Raw genomic sequence first — 20445 nt, forward strand, 5'->3', positions numbered from 1 at the left:
GGGAGATAGAGAGCTCCCTACACTATAGTGCGCACTAGGGGAAAGTACCCATGGGTTAGTAGCCCTAAAGTGATCCCAATAGTACGGTTTTAATTCGGGCGATATCCGAATTTCTACATTGGTGGATTTCACTCTTTAAATTTCAAGTTGCTATTCCTTGAAGATTTAAAACTTATCGTGTATGTGAAATGCTCCAATCTTGTTTACTTGCATAGATGTTATGCCTTGTTCTTGATTTCAGGTATAACCTTTTCATGTAAATTGGAATGTTCCAATCTTGTTTAATTGCATAGATATTATGCATAATCCTTGATTTCACGTCTTGTCCTTGTCGTATTAATTGAATTGTTTTAATCTTGTTAATTTTCTTAGTTATCTCGTTTCATGTTACTTTATGCTATTGTGACTTAGGAATGATCATATACATGTAACTTGACTTAGATTCTAGGTGGCATGGACCAATTGTGATGATTTATATCAACATGCAAAATCTTTGAACCCTTAGATTTCAAGTGTTATCTCTTGAAGACCTAAGAACCTTGTCGTGTTATATGGAGTATTTCCTACCTTGTTTAATTGCATAGATATTATGCTTGCTTCGTATATTTATATCTCATTTAGCACACTTGAAACTGTGCACTTGCTTCTTGTATCTGGAATTCTATCTAGTATACTCGTGTCTTGTATACCTGCCTCGTGTGTTTCCAATCTTGTTAGTATACCTGTGTTTTGTATACTTACCTCGCATGTTTTCATCTCCATTTAGTACATTTGTAACCAGTATACATGTATGTCATGTATCTCATTCAATTGCATGAGTAGCTTATGATGCTCCCTGAGTCTAACCTTTGACATAGACATTAAATGGCATGACCCATTTTGAATTGTTTCAAGTTAAGTAAAAATCATTAAAGAAATCGAGTATATGCCTGCTTATTCCCTACGAGTAAACTTGTTTACTCACCCCGAAGTTATTGGGGGTTTTGTTTAGGTAAAAAGACTTGGTTCGTGATGATCATCATTGCTTTGATGATTGTGGACTCGAAGGCTTTAATTTTTGTAAAGGTTGGCTTGAAATGCCACTTGTAGCCTTATTTGTCAAAATGTGTATTTTTGATTTTAAATATGTAATGTGTACATGAGTACACTCTGTACAATGTATATGACATGTATGTTGGTTTAACTTCATAGTTTGCCTATGGAATTTCAAGGATTGAGCTTAATTTGTAAATGACTTGCCATGAGGCCTTAAGGCCATCTTTTGTTTATTTTCCTTGATTGATTAGAAATCACCCTTAAGTATGTTACAAACACTTCAAAATGATTAGTTAAGCTACCTAGGTTCTTGAGATTTGTCTTCCAAGTCCTGTTTCTGCGTTTTGGGGTTCAAAAAGTCACGCCTGGGTAGCAACTGGTGAGCCCCCGCGGATTTTGGCGGGGCCCCGCAAAAATCTCCAGGCTTCTATGGGATTTGGCGGGCGCCCGCAGGATTTGTACATGGTTTGGGCGGGCGCCTGTAGGATTTGTGCATGGTTTGGGCGGGCGCTCACCATGGCAGATCATGCTCCAAACATCTTCCTTCAAAGGGCCATATCCCACCCGTTTCAACTCCGAATTAGTCCGTTCTTTGAATCTAAACTGATCACGTCGAAATAAGATTTCCAATGGTACCAATTAGTGCTTCAAATTCCATTTGTAACTCAAGTTATTCAAGTTTTAGTAAGTTAGTGTTAGGATTTGGTTTGAACCGGAAATGGATTTTTTTTTTTTTTTTTTCCTTAACATCAAGACTTGATGATATCTTCTTCGTCCGGACCCCGAATCAGGTGATTCTTGAGTCTAACTTCATTCATTTTTTGTTATTTTTTCAATGGTATGCTTGGTAGCATCCATTTCTCTATGAAATAACCATTTTGCCCCTAGGTTCATTCTTTTCCGTGTTTAAGACATCGTTTCCGCATTTGCATTATTTGGGTTTCGTGATCTCATTGAGGATCACATTGGTGTTTTATAAATGTTTAGTACCTTTTACTTTCGCATTCTGGATTCATTGTTGGATTTATGTTTGGTTTATCATAAGACACACTGGCCTAAAAACCAGGGCCGCCACATTTACGGTAAAATGACCATTTTACCCCTTGGTCCTTCCTTCGCGGGGTTTTGATACCCTTGTCTCCGTTTCGCTTCCATTGAGTCTCGACACTTCTCGAAAGGTCATTCTTATGTCTTAGGGATGACGTACATCTCTAAGGACTTGTCTTTGTTTTGCTTCTATGTTTTATTCATTTGGGTTCCGTGACCTCATGGAAGGTTATCTTAGGTCATGAGAGGTGTTGTGCCTTGAGAGATCGTTGTCTTGTTTCTTACTTCCGCATTCCAGATCCGCTTCGGGTCATTACAGGACACACTGGGTTAAAAAATCCAGGGTCACAAAAGAATCGGGACGGGGACCAAAACTGTGAGAACCCGAACATCCGGTTCTCACGGTTTCGTTTCCGATTCTCACGGTTCCGGTTCTGGTTCCAGTTCTCACGGTTCCGATTTTTTTGTGCACCCCTGCTGAATTGTCACATATCCGTGCCTGTAGTAAATCAAAAAGGAGTCGCGAATTTATAAAGTAATTTTAGTTAAATAATTAAGGTTAAACAATGGACTTTTACCACGAAAAAAAAAAAAAAAAAAAAAATTGGTTTTCAAGTGCGAAGCGGAGGGTTCAACTTCAATTCAATACATTTGGAGGCAAAATGGACCAAACGATTCCTACTCTTCCAAATTCTCTGCAATTCCTGTGTCTCTAATTGCAACACTACTACTCTGTGGAGGACTGGCAGTGGCACCAAAGAATTCAAAACAGAAAGAAGTAGAACCCCTAACCTAACTCATCAATGGCGGTTGATACAAACTTCGCATCGTTGTTTGAAAAGTTGAAGTTGGAAGATCCGTTACTTCTACACCCCAGACCTTGGGAATCGATCCCTTCCGAAAGCGGTCTCTCTCTCTCCGATGCTTCAACTTCTCATTCTCCTCTCTCTAGACGCGGACTCTCTCTCTACGACACTTCAATTGTTTCCGTAAGTCAAATTATTGTGTAAATCTTCCAAAATTGAACTCATTTGATGTTTTCGTGACAATGCAACAGTTTTTTTGGGGTTAATTGCAGGAAGCGAGTTTGGTGAGGTTGGCGATGAATGCACTGTATGGTGTAGAATCGTCTCTTTTGAGTATCGAAAAGCTGTGTTCAGCGTTCTGTTGCGATCCTTCTGACAGAACCTTCCATCGGATTCCAAGTCTGTGGACACGGTCTTCCAGTACTCATGCTTTAGGAAACATACTCAAATCCATAGGCTTCTTTGGCTGTGTAGTGTTCTTGCTCCGGAAATTTCTGGACCATTTTACAAATTTTAATTTTAATGCGGGAAACCAAAATGGTGTTGTGAATCAGGCTTTTTCTGTTGCTGTTGGAAAGGTTTTAGAGGGTTACATTGGTGCACTTGACACATTATATGCATCAGTGGTTTTGAGGCGTTCGTCTAAGACAGTTGATGGGTCTTCCTGTTCATCTTCTGGGGTAGGCTGTCTCACAAGCACAGTGTATTCTGAAATTACACTATTGGAGGTTTACCTGCATTCGTTGGAGTTGAGGACTCAAATTGGAGCTCTTGGGAATATATGCAATGTACATGATCTTGCTCTTCGCTTTTCGGTATCATCTTTGCAGGACTTGGTCACTGAAGCAAACCTTCAGTTTTGTAATTTCCCAAGAGGAGGAGATCTGCTCACACATTTGTATACGCTGCTGCAGGTTAGCAAATTGGCTATTTACAGACTTTTCATTCCTTCTTGATGTACTGTTGATGCTTGGCTTAGCAATTCTAGATTTTATTTATTTATTTATTTTTTCATTGCCAAGAAATGCACGCACCCATTTGTCCCTATGGGGACTTCAACCCTCAGCATCCAATTTGGGATGTAGAGGAGATACCACTAGGCCACAAGGCCTTGGTAAATGTAGATTTTAATTATTTATCAACTTATGTTTGTTAATTTTACTCTCTAGCCTTTATGTTAGTGACCTATTCACTTGATAATCCATTTTCTAATGTAGATTATCTGCTCTTAAACTAGATTTTTTTGCTGCAACCTTAATCCCCCTACTGGGTAGCAGAAATATCTAGGTGAGGACACTAACCAAATAAACAAAATCCACAAAGTTGTTGTAGCATTGTCTCACCCGAAAGGGCACAAATTTTGCTTTATTTATTTATTTATTTTTCATATTTTAGAATAAAGCAATGAGCCAAGGGCAATTATGCAGTTATGAATATTCTGATACATAACTATTGTTCTGCTGATGTTTGAAATTGGTACTAATCACCTCTGGTGATTGAAAATGTTAAGTTTCAAGTTGGGGAAGTAGTGCATTGACTGGAACTAAGTAACTTTTTACAGTTTTTGAAACCATCAATGCTCTTTTTCTTGTCATTTCTTTGTGGTTCCTTTGATCAGTTATTTTTGGTATTTTTCTGTAGGTTGTTGATCCTGTCCATTGTGCTTTGCTCAAGTTTATCTTTCTCCGGTCATGTGAACCATATTTTGGATTTATCAGATCATGGATTTACAAAGCAGAGATCAATGATCCTTATAAGGAGTTTGTAGTAGAATATATCGATAATCCACCACCACCCGGTAACTCTGGAATCTCTAATGACTTCCTTGTGGCAACTATTAGGGTAATGCTATCTGTTGTAATTTAGCAGCCTTGGATTTAAGGATGTTTGCCATGTAATATACTCTTTATTATCTCTCTTATGTTGTTCTTGCAATCTGTCAATTTTTCCTTCAGGAGCGAGATGGAGCTGCTGTTCCTTGTTTTCTAAAAGATTACTTGATTCCTCTTTTCAGAGCTGGTCAGCAGCTTGAAGTACTAATGAAGTTGCTTGAATTGTGTAACCACGTTGGTACTGGGAACCATGTTTATGATGATATCCTTCCTCGATGGAGTGATTTCTCAAACAATCGGCCATATTATGAATCTCCATTGACTTTTAACAAGGAAAGCATAAAAGCTATGGTACTCGAAAGGAACAAATATTACAAAATGATACTGGAAAAGCTTGAAAACTTTTTGACAAAATTGAAGATCAGATCCCGCCAGGTATTTGCATCATAGGAGTTCGCTGTTTTGTAATGTTCATCATGTTTATCAATGAAAAAAAAAGTGTATTGTGTTTTCTAGTTATTATATCAACTAATAGTAAAATATATGGTTGCTCACTTAAACTAGTTTCCCTGTCTTGCGCTTGTAATGGAGATCAAGATGGGATAAACATTATAATAGTTTGCTATTCTTCAATGCTTGTTGTTGATAGATATAAAAGTTGAAGAGAGAAATTAACATGTAGATCACAACACACAAAGCCCAAAGGGCTACATCTCTTTCATTACATTCTCTCCTAATTTTGTTTACAATATCCACTTCTATTTATAAGTGAATTGGGCTTGCAACTAGAGAATAGAAATTTCTTGCTCTACAAGTATTTTATATAAAGGAATTACACAAAGTCAAATACAAATATGGCAACAACTTGTTGCCCTAGTATAGCAACCTTAACATTCTGTCAAGGAGTGATTTAAGGGCTTAAATCACTCCTATAATTTTTTTTCAACACCCCCCTTCAAGTTGGTACACGGAGATTTAAACCAAGTGTCCAACTTGAAATTAAATATGAAGTAGTCAAGAGTCTGAGATGAGTAAATTTTAGATGAGTTGATTCGGAGATCCGAGACAAGTTGATCCGAAGATATGAGATGAGACGAGTTGATCTGAAGATCCGAGACGAGTATAGTATAGAGTAGGGTATGATAAACCTGCTTTGATACAATGTTGAAAGGTATAAAAGTTGAAGAGATAAATTAAACATGAAGAACACAACACACAAAGCCCAAAGGGCTACATCTCTTTCATTACATTTTCTCTAAATTTTGTTTACAATAACCACCTCTATTTATAGGTGAATTGGGCTTGTAACTAGAGAATAGAAATTTCTTGCTCTACAAGTATTCTAAGTAATATATATATTCAAAATATGGAAAACTTAAGATCAACGAAATTTACTATCAAGAGCTACGAAATCAAGCATTGATCAATTGAATATAGAATTTCTAACTACCAAGAATACATGATATTAACGGTGAAAGTTCTAAATTTCAATCAATCATATGAAGAAAGAATCATAAACATTAAAAGCATAATCAAGGGAATTATGTAAAGTTAAACTAGAAGATTATTTCATTTATGGGGTTTTTTCCTCAACCTTAGTTGAGGAATTAGAATGACATAACTAACACTTTAAACAAACAAAAGAAAGAAAACATAAGCAAAGGAAAAGAAGAAGTAGCAGCCGCTGTAAAAGTGTAAAACAGCCCCAAAACCATGCAAGAACAGTGTTTGAACTCCTAGCTCTCCCCTTCTTTTCTTCTCCTATTCTTTTTTGAGCAGCAATAGGTTATAAATAGCCAAATGAACTCAGGCCACTTGCACAAGTTGCTGAAATGAAAGGCCACTTGCACAAGTTGCTAATATGAAAGGCCACTTGCACAAGCTGAGATCTGCTGCCTTTTTGCCGACTTTTGCACCAAATCTGCTGCACATGCTGGAGCAATCTGCTGTCCCATTGCACATGAAAATGCATAGAATACTACACAATCACAAGACAACTGACCAACAATCTCTAACAACAAAACATTTTACATAAACATACTAACTTATTTAATAATAAGGACTAGTAAATATAATTTAGGGATAATAATCATGATATAAAATGTGCTCATAAGTGGTAGCTGAGTATCATGGCGATGGTCCATACCTCTACTGAGTACACGTGGCTGCACCATTTTCTTGAGGAATTTGATTTGATAGTCAAAACTCCTATTCCATTGTTTTGTGATAACCGAACGGCCTTTCTCATTGCCTCTGTGATGTTCCGTTGCAACCCATTTTTCAACCTGATGATTGAGCTTTGTGTGGACCTTGTTAGTTCTCTTTTTGCATCTCGATATATAAGGGCATTTAGGGTTTGGAGGGGGATATTAAGAGACTAAAAATTGCAGAAAAGAGAGTGAGAGGGAGAAATGGGGCTTGGGGAGTTGAAACTTGTAATCCGCTGATTTTCGTATAGTGAAACCTTTTGCCGAATCTTCACCATAGACGTAGACGCAACTTGTGTCGAACCACGCTAAATCTTTATGTTCTTTGTTTGTGGCGTGTTTATTTTTCTGTCGTGTTTTGTGATTTGTTCTTGGGTTCGTTGCATTTCTCGTAACAGCCTCCAATCCTGTATTTCATGAGGGGACCAAACATATCAAAGTTGACTATCACTTTATTCGAGATAAGATATTGAGTGGAGACATCTCTACACCATTTTTTAAGTCTGAAGATCAACTTGCTGAAATGTTTACTAAAGCTCTAAGTCATAATCGGTTAAAGGTTATTTGTTCCAAGTTGGGATTATATGATATATAACCCCAACTTGAGGGGGAGTGTTAGAATATATATAGGTTTATTTTTGTACTTCTTATCATGGCATGTTGATCATTTTATTGTAACACTATTTTTGTTATATGTATAGAAGATAAGAGGAGATTAGGACACTCTAAAAATTTCCCAAACATAGTCTTCTCTGTTTCCTTCTCTTTCAACACTAATTTCAACAATAGTATACGCGTGTGCGTGTGATTCTATGACATATGCTTAAATTTGCAAAACTATAAATGTCTTTATTTAGTACTCTATATAATTGAATAACAGTGAATAGTCTCTAGTACATTTTTTGCTGAAGTGTGAAGGGGAAACAAGCTGCTCATTAGGTTATTTAGATTTATAAATTTCATAAATGTTTGGCGTCACATACTTTCAGGTTACAGCCATTGCCATGCTATTTTGTACCTGGAACTTTGTCAATTCTTGGAAAAAAGGGAAGTTAGAAGATTGCATTTTCTTAAAAGAATGAGGGGAAAACTTTGTTTCATGGTCAATCAGTTATAATCATGTTTACCTGCTAACTTCTTCTTGTCAGGATTTGCTTTAGGCATTTGTCTGATTTCCTAGTTGCCATGTAAAATTATTTTTTTCCAGGTAGTTTCATGTGTCAATGTGCCTGTCCTTGTTGATGACAATGGAGGAAGTCTAAATATTCCATCTTCATTTGCTATGAATGACCGCTTGATTTACCCTTCAGCAGATAGAAGAGATTCAAATGTGTAAGCGCTCTGTGTGTGTGTGTGTGTGTGTGTGTGCAGGCATGTTCTTGCCATGGTGATCTGCATGCAGTTTAAAATTTATCTCTCCTCTGATAGTTGTTAAAGGCTCAAAGCACACTAAGGTGCCAAAGGCCTATTCGCAAGGTGCAGTATAAGGCGCGAGCCTGATCCAAGTAAGGTGCATGTGTAATAATAATGCACGTTTAAACACATTATTATATATATTCAGAATCAAGCACTAACTGCAGTTAATGCAAGTAGTGAACCATAAATTTATGAATTTTGTCAAATATTTTATAAGGTTAAACAATATGATATATGATGCAGAACATTTTAGTTTAGTAGTCAATAAATAAAAAAGAAATGATACGAGTAAATGATTAAAAAATACAAGGTGCGCCTTTTTTGAGCCTGTAGCCTACTAAAAAGCGTGAGCTGGATTGAAGCGGCCTGACCTGTAGTAGGTTGAGGCGCTCTAGCTGAGCTTGATGAGTCTGGGGCTTTTCGGAGCCTATGCGCGTCTTTAACAACTGTGCTCCTGTGAGTGTCAATATCAGGATATACTGACAGTAGCGTACTATTCATTTACATTGATGTATTTATTTCCACTTGATTGTTTCAGCCTGCTTTCTTGATCTTTTCTGTGATTGTCACTTCTCCTTTCAATTGTTGACACACACACAGTCACACACACATATATAAATATATTTATTTACACTTCATATTTCCTAATTCTCAGGGTTGTTGAAACTCTGGATTCAGAGACATATAGTGAAGTTGATGAGTTATCTCAGGTGGAGGATCTAATTGAGTCATCTGAATGTTCATCTTCAAATATCTCCGAAGATGAAAATGAGACTGAGCAATTGAATCAGTTTCCTAATGGTATGGTTGGGCCCAAACAAAAATATTTATCAATTTTAAGCTCCTTGTCAAGTACTCCAGTTGATGAGTGTTTTCAGAAACCTTCCCAAAGTGATATGTCATATCCTGTGGAAAGCAATTCGCATGAAGTTTGTGAAAGAACAGATCCACTTGAGCATTTTATACATTTTTATCACAAGCGAATAAACTTGAGTGACAATTCACTGCTAGTTGGGTCAGGGGAACCAATTTTTATACAGAAGCTTGAAATTCGAGATATGGATAGTCAGCTGCTTGGTGGCCTTGTGAAGAATCCATTTGATGGTGACAGAAGGTCTAGCGATGCCACAAGGTTAGATCCATTTGAATGTGCGCTGAAAGTGAGCAATAGAGAGATGGGAGCCTTGAAGAAACATATGTCATATTTTAGCAATATTTTTCTAAATGATTTAACTGGAGAGGCCACTAATAGTGATCAATTACCAAATGGTACTCATGCTTCATCCAATTCATTCATTTTGCAGCCATGGAAGTCTAAGTACCATTCTGATTTTCTTAGTATGAACCCATTATTGAGTAAAAATGGCCTGATGAGCAAGCTTGGAGAGGGATGCTTTGCAGACCATAGAAAACTTTTTTCTTGTTTTGACTTCTCATCTGTAGAGGACCCGTGTAAGATATATGTGGAAAAAGTTGGTCTCAAACATCAATTTCAACCTGAGCTTACAATTATCAAGAACTCTGGTGCTTCTGCTGCCATTGGTGTGAGCAATTGCCATGATGAAGCAGCCTACAATAATAGCGAGGTCTTGCTTGATTGGATGGCACTGTCTCATGGTAATTTACCTATGGAGTCAAAGAATTTAAAACATGAAGATGAGATCTTAGTAAATGTATCTGGTGGGAGTGGTTGGGAGAGTATACTCAATCGTTCTGATGACTATGACACAACCAAATTTTCTGTCAGAGATCAGAGGAAGAATTTGGCAGCTATATATGAGATTCCACTTGATTTTGTGATAGACAAATGCCTTTTGCAGGAAATCTTGCTTCAGTATCCTTATTTTTATTCTGGACAGAAACATGTTATCTGATCATAATATAGTGTTTCCTTTTCCTGTTTTTTGTCTTGTTTTTCAGTGATTAGGCTGTCACGCTGGACCGAACTTTACTTTGTGCTGGGGCATATGATTTGTATGTTTGTAATTTGACCATGTTTAATTCATCATTTTCTGCTTTGACATCTACTTTATAAATCTTTTGAGCTGACTGTGAATTGTGCTGTCACAAACATGCTACTTGAGATATATTTAATGTACTATATAAATTTGTGTATGCTTTTATGAACTTTTCCATGTGTGGCCTACATATTTATATACAAGAATAAGGTACAAAGAAAGGAAACCAAATCAAATAAAAATAGGAAATATGCCAAAATCTACGTGATCCCATGATTATGGGGATCTTATCTACGTGATCCCATGATAATAGGGAATTTTACATAAAACACCTAATAAAGGGCTGAAAACAGCTAATAAAGATAAAAATAGTAATAATACAGATATTTCAACACTCCCCTTCAAGCTGGAGTGAAGATATCAATCAAACCCAGCTTGGTAATCGAGGAATGAAGCAAAGATGGACCAACGGATTTGGTGAACACATCTGCTGAATGATTAGAGAACCGAACAAAGCACAACTTGATAATTCCCGAACGAACCTTCTCTTTGATAAAATGAATGTCCACCTCTATATGTTTAGTCTTCTCATGAAGAACAGATCTAAAGCAAGCATGATGGCCGACTTATTATCACAAAACAAGTCTGAGGACTGTTTTTCACTTAGCCCTAGCTCCTCCAAGAAAGATCGAAGCTAGAGAATCTCACAAGTACCCTGGGCCATGGCACGATACTTAGCTTCTGTTGAAGATCTTGAAACTAGAGGTTGCTTCTTTCTTTTCCAGGGTATAAGATGATCTTAATAGAAAGTACAGAAGCCAGATGTGGAACATCTGTTAGTCTTGGACCCAACATAGTCTGCATCAGTGAAACAGGATAGCCCAACCTGCCTGCCAGAAGAATAGAATAATCCAAGACTTCCAAGTCCAGGGCATGACTTAAGATATCAAAGAATATGATATATCACATCCATATAAGCTGTACAAGGAGCATGCATAAACTGACTCACAACACTAACCGCAAAAGCCAAATCAGGACGGGTGTTGGTAAGATAAATCAATCTTCCTACCAAGTGCTAATACTGCGAGGGATTAGAAAGAAGATCTCCAGACTCAACTGAGATCTTTAGATTATGATCCATAGGAGTGGAAGCAGGTTTACACCCAAGCATACCCATGTCTCGAAGAAGATCCAAGGCATACTTCCTTTGAGATAAAGAGATACCCTGCTTAGATCTAGCAACCTCAAATCCCAAGAAAAATCTGAGCTGCTCAAGGTCTTTCACATCAAAAGCTTTAGCTAATTGAAGCTTTACTTGAGCAATCCTAGGGATGTTATTGCCAGTAATGATGATATCATCAACATAGACAAGAAGAATGATACATTGACCAGTAGAGGAACGGTGGATAAAACATGTATGGTCAGAATAGCATCTAACAAACTCCATGGATAGAATTACATCACTGAAGCGGCTGAACCAAGCTCTGGGAGATTGTTTTAACCCATAGAAAGACTTCCGCAATCGACAGACCTTCCCAAGCATACTCCCCCTCAGCCCGAAAACCGGGTGGAGGATCCATATAAATAGTCTCAAGAAGATCACCGTTAAGGAAAGCATTCTTCACATCAAGCTGATGAAGAGACTAATTATGAGAGGCAGCCAGGGAGACAAGCAAACGAACTAAGGTCAATTTAGCCACTAGAGCGAAGGTATCATTAAAGTTTTTACCAGGAATCCGAGTAAACCCTTTGGCCACCAAATGGGCCTTATACTGATCAATAGAGCCATCGGCCAGATATTTAACAATGAATACCCACTTGCAACCAACAGTCTTTTCACCAGGAGGAAGAGATACAAGCTCCCATGTTTCATTTTGCTGCAAAACATCCATTTCTATCATCATAACAGACATCCAATTGGGATTCCGGAGAGCCTCAGAGACATTTCTGGGAATGGAAATGGAATCAAGTTTGCCTAGAAAGGATCGGTAAGACTCCGAAAGACCATTATATGAAATATACTGTGAAATAGGATGATCAGTACTACAAGTGAATCCAAATCGAGAAGGGGGTTTGCGGTCCCGAGTGGGATACCGAGACTTAAGAACAGGGTTAGGGAAATGTAAAGGAGTGAGAGGAGATGTACTTGAACTTGTAACTGAGGAGGATGAAAGCAGTGGAGGCGGAGCACGAGGGCGGCGAAGAATAGACCTGCAAAGGGGGTGAGGAAACCATAAGAGAAGACTCTTCTTGAAAAATAGGAAGAGGACGAATAAGAGGAGAAACCTCTTGATCAGGAGTAGAAGTTTCTTGCAAGATAGTGTTAGAACCATAAAAAGGGGTATGCTTATGAAAGGTGACATCAAGAGAGTGATACATGTGTTTGTGTACAAGATCATAACATTGGTAACCTTTTGACATTGAAGAGTATCCTAAAAAGATACATTTAATGGCCTTATCATCAAGTTTAGTACGAGATGGGCTACGATTCTGAACAAAACATGTACATCCAAACACCCGAGGCATGATGGAAGAAAGAGTAATATTAGGTTGAAGCACTTGTAAGGGGGCCTTACCATTTAATACTCTACTAGGGGTACGATTAATGAGAAAAGTAGTTGTAAGAACCGCCATGTGCCAGTATGACTTTGGCACATTCAAACCACTTAAAAGACGTCGAACAACTAACATTAGTTGGCGGTTTTATGCTCTTCCATACCATTCTGTTCAGGGGTATATGGACAAGTAAGTTGATGTAGAATACCCTGCTGGTTAAGTTGAGACCGAAACTCATTGGAAACATATTCACGACCAATGTCAGACCTAATATTCATAACAACAGTTTTATATTGAGTTTTGATCATTTGGAGGAATTGAGTGAACAAGGGAAAAACTTCAGATTTCTTTTCAAGTAAATATACCAATGTGCAGTGGGAATAATCATCAATAAATGTGACATAATAACGATGCCCTGAAAAAGCAGTAATAGGAGAAGGACCCCACACATCAAAATGTATGAGATCAAACATACTAGATGCACGATGCATATGAGAAATATAATTGGTTCTAGTATGTTTAGAAAGCTCACAAATCTCACATTGAAACTTATTATCCTTACAAGCTGTTATTAATGAAGGGAAAAACAGACATATATACTGAAAGTTTTCATGCCCGAGGCTAGCGTGCCATAAATTTAAAGCCTGAAAAGAAAAATTTTAAGACCTAGAAATTGGAAGAACAGAGGCTTGAAGGCTTGAAGCAAGTGGAGGAGGTGTTGGTGGAGGATCCTTAGAGTAATAGAGCCCATCGTGCTCATATCCCATGCCAATAATCCTCTTCAAACACAGGTCTTGTAAAACACAGTAATGAGGAAAGAAAATCACTGCACAGTTTAGTGATTTGGCAAGTTTGCTACCAAATAGAAGATTAAATGCAAAGGCAGGAACATGAAGAACGGATGGCAAAATAATATCAAGGGATATATGAACATCTCCTTTACTACGAATATTGGTGGTTGATCCATCGGCTTCGGAATCCAGAACACAAGTAGGTTTTCCCGCTTTGACATGAAATGCAAGAGTACCTGTAGCTATAGTAGCCGTGGGAATAGAAGAGCCAGCCTTGGTAGATAAAGCTCTGAATTGCTCCTGAAGCTGACCAATCTGGGATTGTAACTGATTGAAGTCGTGAAAAGATGGTCTGGAGGACTTGAAGCAGGAGGGACAACAATCTGTGGAGTGGTATACCCACTAATAGTATCGGCTACTGCGCAGTGCGGCTACGGTTAGAAGGACGATTGCGAAATTTTTTTTGCTTTGGCTTGGGATGAAGCTTAAAGCAATGATACTTTACATGACCCGTGGCTTCATAATGTTGACAAATAACTTTTCCCTCTGAAAGTCTAGAATTAGCAGCAAGAGCCATCTGATCAACTGGAGTCTTTGGTAAAGCTACTGGTTGAGAGATCTGACGTCTATGCTCCTCATGGTCAACAGTAACGAAGGCATCATATAAATCAGGACTAGGAGAGGTGTTTATGATCAGATCTTAAACTCATAAAAAACTGGTAGGTATGCTGGCGGTCTAGTCTCTTGAGCAAAAGAGTTGAAGCTTCTTCAGAGAAATCGGAGAGAGGTATTGTGCTAATTCTTTCCACCTAGACTGGAGTACCCAAAATACTCTGATACTGACAGCTTGAGTGTCTCCTGAGATGCTCCTGATAGGGTTCAAAGATATGAGTGTCATTGCGGGAATGGGCATACATCTTGTTAAGGGCTTGCCATAGTGAAAAACGGAAGTGTGAAACATGAACATATTATTAGATACGCTCCTCCATTGAGTTGAAGATCCAACCCAGAATTGTGCACTTGTCTATGTCCTATGCAATATATTTAGTATCCATCTTTTCCGGTTCCTTGACTAGACCCACAAACCAACCAGTTTTCCCTTTTCCTCCAATATAGAGTTGAAGAGAACGTGACCAAGATACGAAGTTGCGCCCATTCAAGAGCACACTAGTAACCCGCTGTGCCGGAGTATGATGTGCCAAAGATAAAGTATGCTGGATCGAGGATAAAGTGTCCTTTTGGCTACTAGAATCAGTCATAGTACCAAAATAAGACTAGTCCACACGTCAAAGTAGGAGGAAAGAGAAAAAAAAACAAGGCTGGGAAAATCGGCGCTTTCCTTCAAATATGCTACCGAACAAACACTGGCAGCCCACAAAGAAAAAAAAACACCAGAAGGACCCTTAGGTCATAAAAAACCTAAGGGAATTCTCCTAAAAAAGGAGTAAAAAACAGAGGGTTACCCGAGGGGTCTGGCGCAAGCGCTGGGAGGAGATGGAGTTGTGCCGGAGGTGAGGGAAAATGGAGAGAGGGAGATAGAAGGTGGTGGTGTTGGGGAGGAAGATGGAGAGGCGAAGGTTTTTGTTTTGCTTTGATACCAAAAAGAAGAAGTTTTGGGTTTTGGCTTACTTAAACTGAGAGCCAAGAGCTATATTTGTATACAAGAATAATGTACAAAGAAAGGAAACCAAATCAAAGAAAAACAGGAAATATGCCAAAATCTATGTGATCCCATGATTATGGGGATCTTATCTACGTGATCCTATGATAATAGGGATCTTACATAAATCATCTAATAAAAGGCTGAAAGCAGCTAATAAAAATAAAAATAATAATGATATAGATATTTCAACAGTATGTTTGCAACTGTTAACAACCATCTACTCTGAAAGCTTAAACTGTTAGAGAGGGTGTAACTTTAATATTTGAATCCTTCACACGTCGCTTTCTTTTGGTCCAACACGTGTTGCAATTTTAATTATCAGGATGATGGTGAAGACCGTGAGGTTTGAACTTAGGACCTGCCTGCTTTGAAACCATGTTAACAATCATTTATTCTAAAAGCTTAAGTTGTTAGACCTCCCACCCCAAATAACAAAAAAAAAAGAAAAAAAAAATGGTTTTGGAAAACTTTGTTTATGGCTCCCCTATTAATAGTTATTAATGGTGAGTTTGAGAAAAAAACTTACATGTGGCGCCTCCAAAGTCGATTGACGACCTTTTTGCTCTTGCTTCAGAAAAATCCAGATCTAGAGAAAGAAAATTGCATAAGTCGGTAATCCTTGCTCCATTCAAATACACACACACACACCACACACACACACACATATATATATCTATTTGAATTCAACAGAGAAAAGAAATGGTGCTCTGCACTTGGCGACCTCATTTATCGGCTGCCAGTGTGTTCCTCTCTATATTTTTTGTTCCTTTTTGTATTAGTTTTTCCGTCTCTATTTATTTAAGTTGTTTTTTCCTTTTTTTTTTTTTTTAAGTTAACGTGTCTTTCTATTTAGGTTGTTTTAAGAATAGGAAAAAGTTGTGATGAGAATGCTCTCACTAAGCTTGCTCTCTTATAACTGTAAAGGTCAGTTTCTGAATCTAACATTCAAGGTTTCAACTTGGTGATAGTGTCCTCATGATAGACGTGCTCCCAATATATATATCTCTATATATTTAATCATATTTTCAAGAAAAATGCATTCATAATCTTATATTTTTAAAAATTTTAATTGTACATGATATTTGTGACTCCACCCTTGCAAGTATTACGAATAACTTATCCATAATATCTAGAATACATGATATTTTTGCAGAACATGACTATATTGATATTATATTTTTTCCTCCTGTTTAAGATCCTAACAGGGTAGTTGAAAATATTGACACGCTTCAGAATCTTCCTATGGTTGAGTTTGAGTGATGTGAAAAAGGACAAGGATCACCTCATTGATTTTTTTATTGTATCAAGCTTCAAACTGTCAACGGGCCTATGAATTGGTTAGTGTTTCATAAATATATACCTTGGAAGGTTTCAAATGTTCCCGGTGAATTTGGATATTTTTTGCATTCTACTGTTAGAACTAAATGTGGCCTTCAATTAATTGGTAGGGAATAAAATCCACCCCTTGAAGAAACTTGTTAGTCAATGTTTGATTTTATTCTTTTCTTTGGAGTCTGGGGGAGTAAAGTCAAATTCTAGTGTGGTCTATGTTTGGGTAAAGTATTCTAGGGATTCGTTTTTCAACGAGAGTGTTTCCATTCGAGTTGTTGATCCAAATGTATTATCTTTGTATGCTTGAATTGTGTTATTAGCCTAGTCTTTCGTTACCTTTTCCAACTATTGAATTATAAATTTACTTCCAGTTGTAAACGATAACTAGTTTGAGTGTTGAAAAACAATTCTTTATTAGCTAACATCTTGAATGATGTCTGCCTCATTTCCTATATTCTTGATATTTGTAGTCAGTCAAGCTGCACCCTCTATTGTAAAAAATCAGTGCTCTAATAATTTTATCCGTAGCTCTCCTTCCATCCAACGCTTCGCTTAGAAAGTTTTGGTTTAAACCATAGCCCTGAAGACGTTCAACTGTGGGCATGCATGAATCATGTGCAAAGTAGGGTTATATAGTGTGTGCAAAGTAGGGGGAGAATCCTCTAATTACTTATCTCCTCATGGTGAAGTGACATCTTAGAAATTCTTTTTTCTTTTTTAGCTTGGTAAGCATTGCATCGGCCCCACCATTGGAGTTCTCTCTTTTTTCAAGGTTATCTTTCCTAAGATTTGAATTTTCTGATAGGTGGCTTTGGAAGGGTTTGTGTTGTATTTATTTGATTTATTTTAGAAAAAAAGCGGCCTGGTGTATGGATTTTTAATCATGTACTTTTTATGCACAAAACTTTTGAACTCAGGTTTCAGTTTTGTATTGGAGGAACAGCCTCTTCTATGCCTTGTCAGGAGTTAGAATCCTGTCATTCCAACTTTGGGCATCTTCTTGAGCATTTTGTGGCTCAAACTGATGTCTGATTGCAAGGATATTGATTTTTTCATTGTTCTCCTCTCCTTTCACACACACAGACACAGATATATATGTGTATGTATGTATATATATATTTTCACTTGAAAAATGGCATCCTACTCATGTTCTTGGTGTTGGAAGAGCAATCATTTCATGCTAGTTGTGCCTTTACCTTTAACAATGCCAGATACAAGTATGTGAGCAAGTTGGCTATTAAATTACTGGAAGAGGGCTTTAGTTTGCAAGAACATTTGCTGGCTCTGCGGCGGTACCATTTTATGGAATTGGCAGACTGGGCAGATTTGTTTGTCATGTCTCTTTGGCGTCATGTATTTCTTTCTTCTGATCACTTTGGTGTTATCTCCCTTTAATTGTTTGGTTCTATGCAACTATCATTCCTTCTGATCCATTTATTTCTCTTATTCTGCGACCAGAAATGGTATGCCACAGAGGCAGATCATAGCATATCAGAAATTCAGGGGTTGCTTGAGTTGTCAGTTCAAAGGTCTTCATGTGAAAGAGACCATAACAAGGATCGGTTATTTGTGTACACTAAAGGACACAGCACGATGCCCCTTTCAACCTCTGCAATCGGTACATTCTTTATTGCAATTGTTATTTGTGTTTGTTTCTTTTTGTTTTTCTCTTATCTCTAATCCCTATTTGAATGTGTATCTGTGTTCTTAAATTCATTTTTCTTGTGTGTATTGCAGGAGTCCATTCTTTTGATTTTTTAGGTTTGGGTTATAGAGTTGATTGGCCGGTCAGTATCATTTTGACCCCAGGCGCTCTGAAACTTTATGCTGAGATATTCAGTTTTCTGTTACAAGTCAAACTTGCTGTTTTTACTTTAACTGAAGTATGGTTCTCATTGAAGGTAAGGATTTTTAGGAACTGGACTCTTTTGTTCATTTTTTATAATATCAACATATGCATGTATACCCGCTGATCAGAATTCTAATATGTTACACCTGAAAAAGTAACAGGCTATCAGCAACGCCTACTTCTACAGTCCCTTACCGGGATGATCACCATAGTTGATTGTTTTCTGTAAGCCTCTCGCAAGTCGCAACTATCATATGTAAAATGTTGTGCATTAAATGGTTGAGAACAATCTGTGATTTGTTTTTGTTTTTGTTTTTCCAGCATCGGTTCAGAGAGCTGCATGTATGATAGATGCTAACTGCATCTCTCTCTCTCTCTCTCTCTGCTTTTTGTTTTTCTTGTTTTTTGTTTTGGTTGCATTTGGCAGTCAAGCTTTTCAAGCCTAACTTTGAGATCTCGTGCTTATGAGTTTTAACAAATTGTTCTAAAAGTTTTGTCTAGTTTTTTGTGACCGTAGAACTGGGTTTACTTTATAAATGTTTACCGTGAAATAATTAGTTATAGGTTTAAAATGTTTTGAATTCCCATATACTTCAGTCACCATGGGGTAAATATAATTCATTTAAGTGTGGAAAATTAAAGTACTTGTAAAACATTGTTATAAGGTACTTAATATGCTTTGAATGTTGGTCAACAGGATCTATTGCATTTAGTTAATCAGAATCGACTTTCTGAACAACATAAATCGGAATTGCACCATTTCAACACCTTAATGAAACTGAGGTATGCAGCACGTTTTGCATTCAAAATTTTTCTCGAGTTGTGTTTTCTTTCAATTATCTATTCAAGGTATCATTTTCTGAGCTTTACATATATTTGTATTCTTCAAAATTGGTTATATGACTTCATTTTATGAACGCTAAAAATGGTATTGAAGGGGACAGCCAGATCTGTAGAGTTTGAAATCAGTTAAAACGCCAAATAAACACTTTGGTCTGCCTTGTGTGTTTGACTGTCAGCAATAGAGATACCTAAGAATACTAGGTAATAAATATTCCAATTCTAATATTTGGACATGTTTGGCAATGTCTTGGGAAGTATATTTCATCCAATCCAGTGTTTGGTTTTGTCATATTCAATGAAGGAACAAAATCAACTTTTAACTAACCTTCATAAATAGCCTTAGATATTAGGCGTAAATTACCCTAACTTCCCCCGGGGATTGCTACTTGCACCATCTGTTTAAACTTTGGTTAAATGTGGTAGTCAACCTCCCTTGAGGTTAGGACAGAATTACCCTTCTTTGGCTTCCTGCATACTGCTATTCAACATGCCGCCATAGCTTCCAAAATCACTATTTGAATCAACAATTGAGCCTCTATCACCACCGTTGTAGCCACCACCTACAAATGTGCCACCACACCCTGCACCAGAATAGCTCCGAGTCTCTGACCACCCAAACAGCCTCTCATACCCCCATTACATTCACCATTCTGCGGAGCAACTCTGAGTTGAGAGACTACTTCTTCCATTTCTTGTAAACAAAGCTTCAATATTTCTGTTTTAACCTCCATGGGACTAGGTTCAATACCTAGAGAGAAATGTTCTTCCAAAACTTGCTCAGAACCATTGGCAACCTCAATTGTTTCCTTTGCAGTTTCTAATAGAAGAAGCTTCTCCATCAGTTCAACAGTAACTGGTGATAAAGAACTAGAGAAGAACGCAACAAATCTGAGTAGTAAAAGAATGATAATCACCGGGAAAGCACCGCGGGTCAAAATAGAAGAACCAATCCAGAAAAAAAGGAGCAATCAACCAATGCCGACTATCTCTGCTGAAGCTTGACCAGAATTCTACGAGAGAGGGTTGAAGATCAAAGTAAAACTCACAAAATCTTAGAGAGAGAAACTCTCAACCCTCCCCAGTGAATCTACTTAGTCTACCTGCAGCTAG

The 20445-nt window shown here is 37.6% G+C and overlaps 1 protein-coding gene across 3 annotated transcripts in view; it reads left to right on the top strand.

Annotated features, from left to right (window-relative positions):
* Positions 1-2655: 2655 nt before the first annotated feature.
* LOC132268306 (uncharacterized) overlaps positions 2656-20445 on the top strand; it is a 40689-nt gene continuing 22899 nt past the window's right edge. The window contains exons 1-10 of one of the 3 annotated variants that reach the window (XM_059769143.1): positions 2656-3071; positions 3161-3802; positions 4530-4730; positions 4844-5155; positions 8135-8259; positions 8999-10177; positions 17855-17996; positions 18102-18261; positions 18381-18544; positions 19190-19275. In XM_059769143.1, the coding sequence (XP_059625126.1) occupies positions 2886-3071; positions 3161-3802; positions 4530-4730; positions 4844-5155; positions 8135-8259; positions 8999-10177; positions 17855-17996; positions 18102-18261; positions 18381-18544; positions 19190-19275 (3197 nt within the window). In that variant the 5' untranslated portion in view covers positions 2656-2885. The remainder of the gene's footprint in view (positions 3072-3160; positions 3803-4529; positions 4731-4843; positions 5156-8134; positions 8260-8998; positions 10178-17854; positions 17997-18101; positions 18262-18380; positions 18545-19189; positions 19276-20445) is intronic. The other 2 variants (XM_059769142.1, XM_059769141.1) reach the window with 2 other exon arrangements.

Source organism: Cornus florida, unplaced genomic scaffold (genome assembly GCF_030987335.1).
Source record: "Cornus florida cultivar Cherokee Brave unplaced genomic scaffold, ASM3098733v1 CherokeeBrave_3.0.0_Hap2_Chr08, whole genome shotgun sequence".
Lineage (NCBI taxonomy): Eukaryota > Viridiplantae > Streptophyta > Magnoliopsida > Cornales > Cornaceae > Cornus > Cornus florida.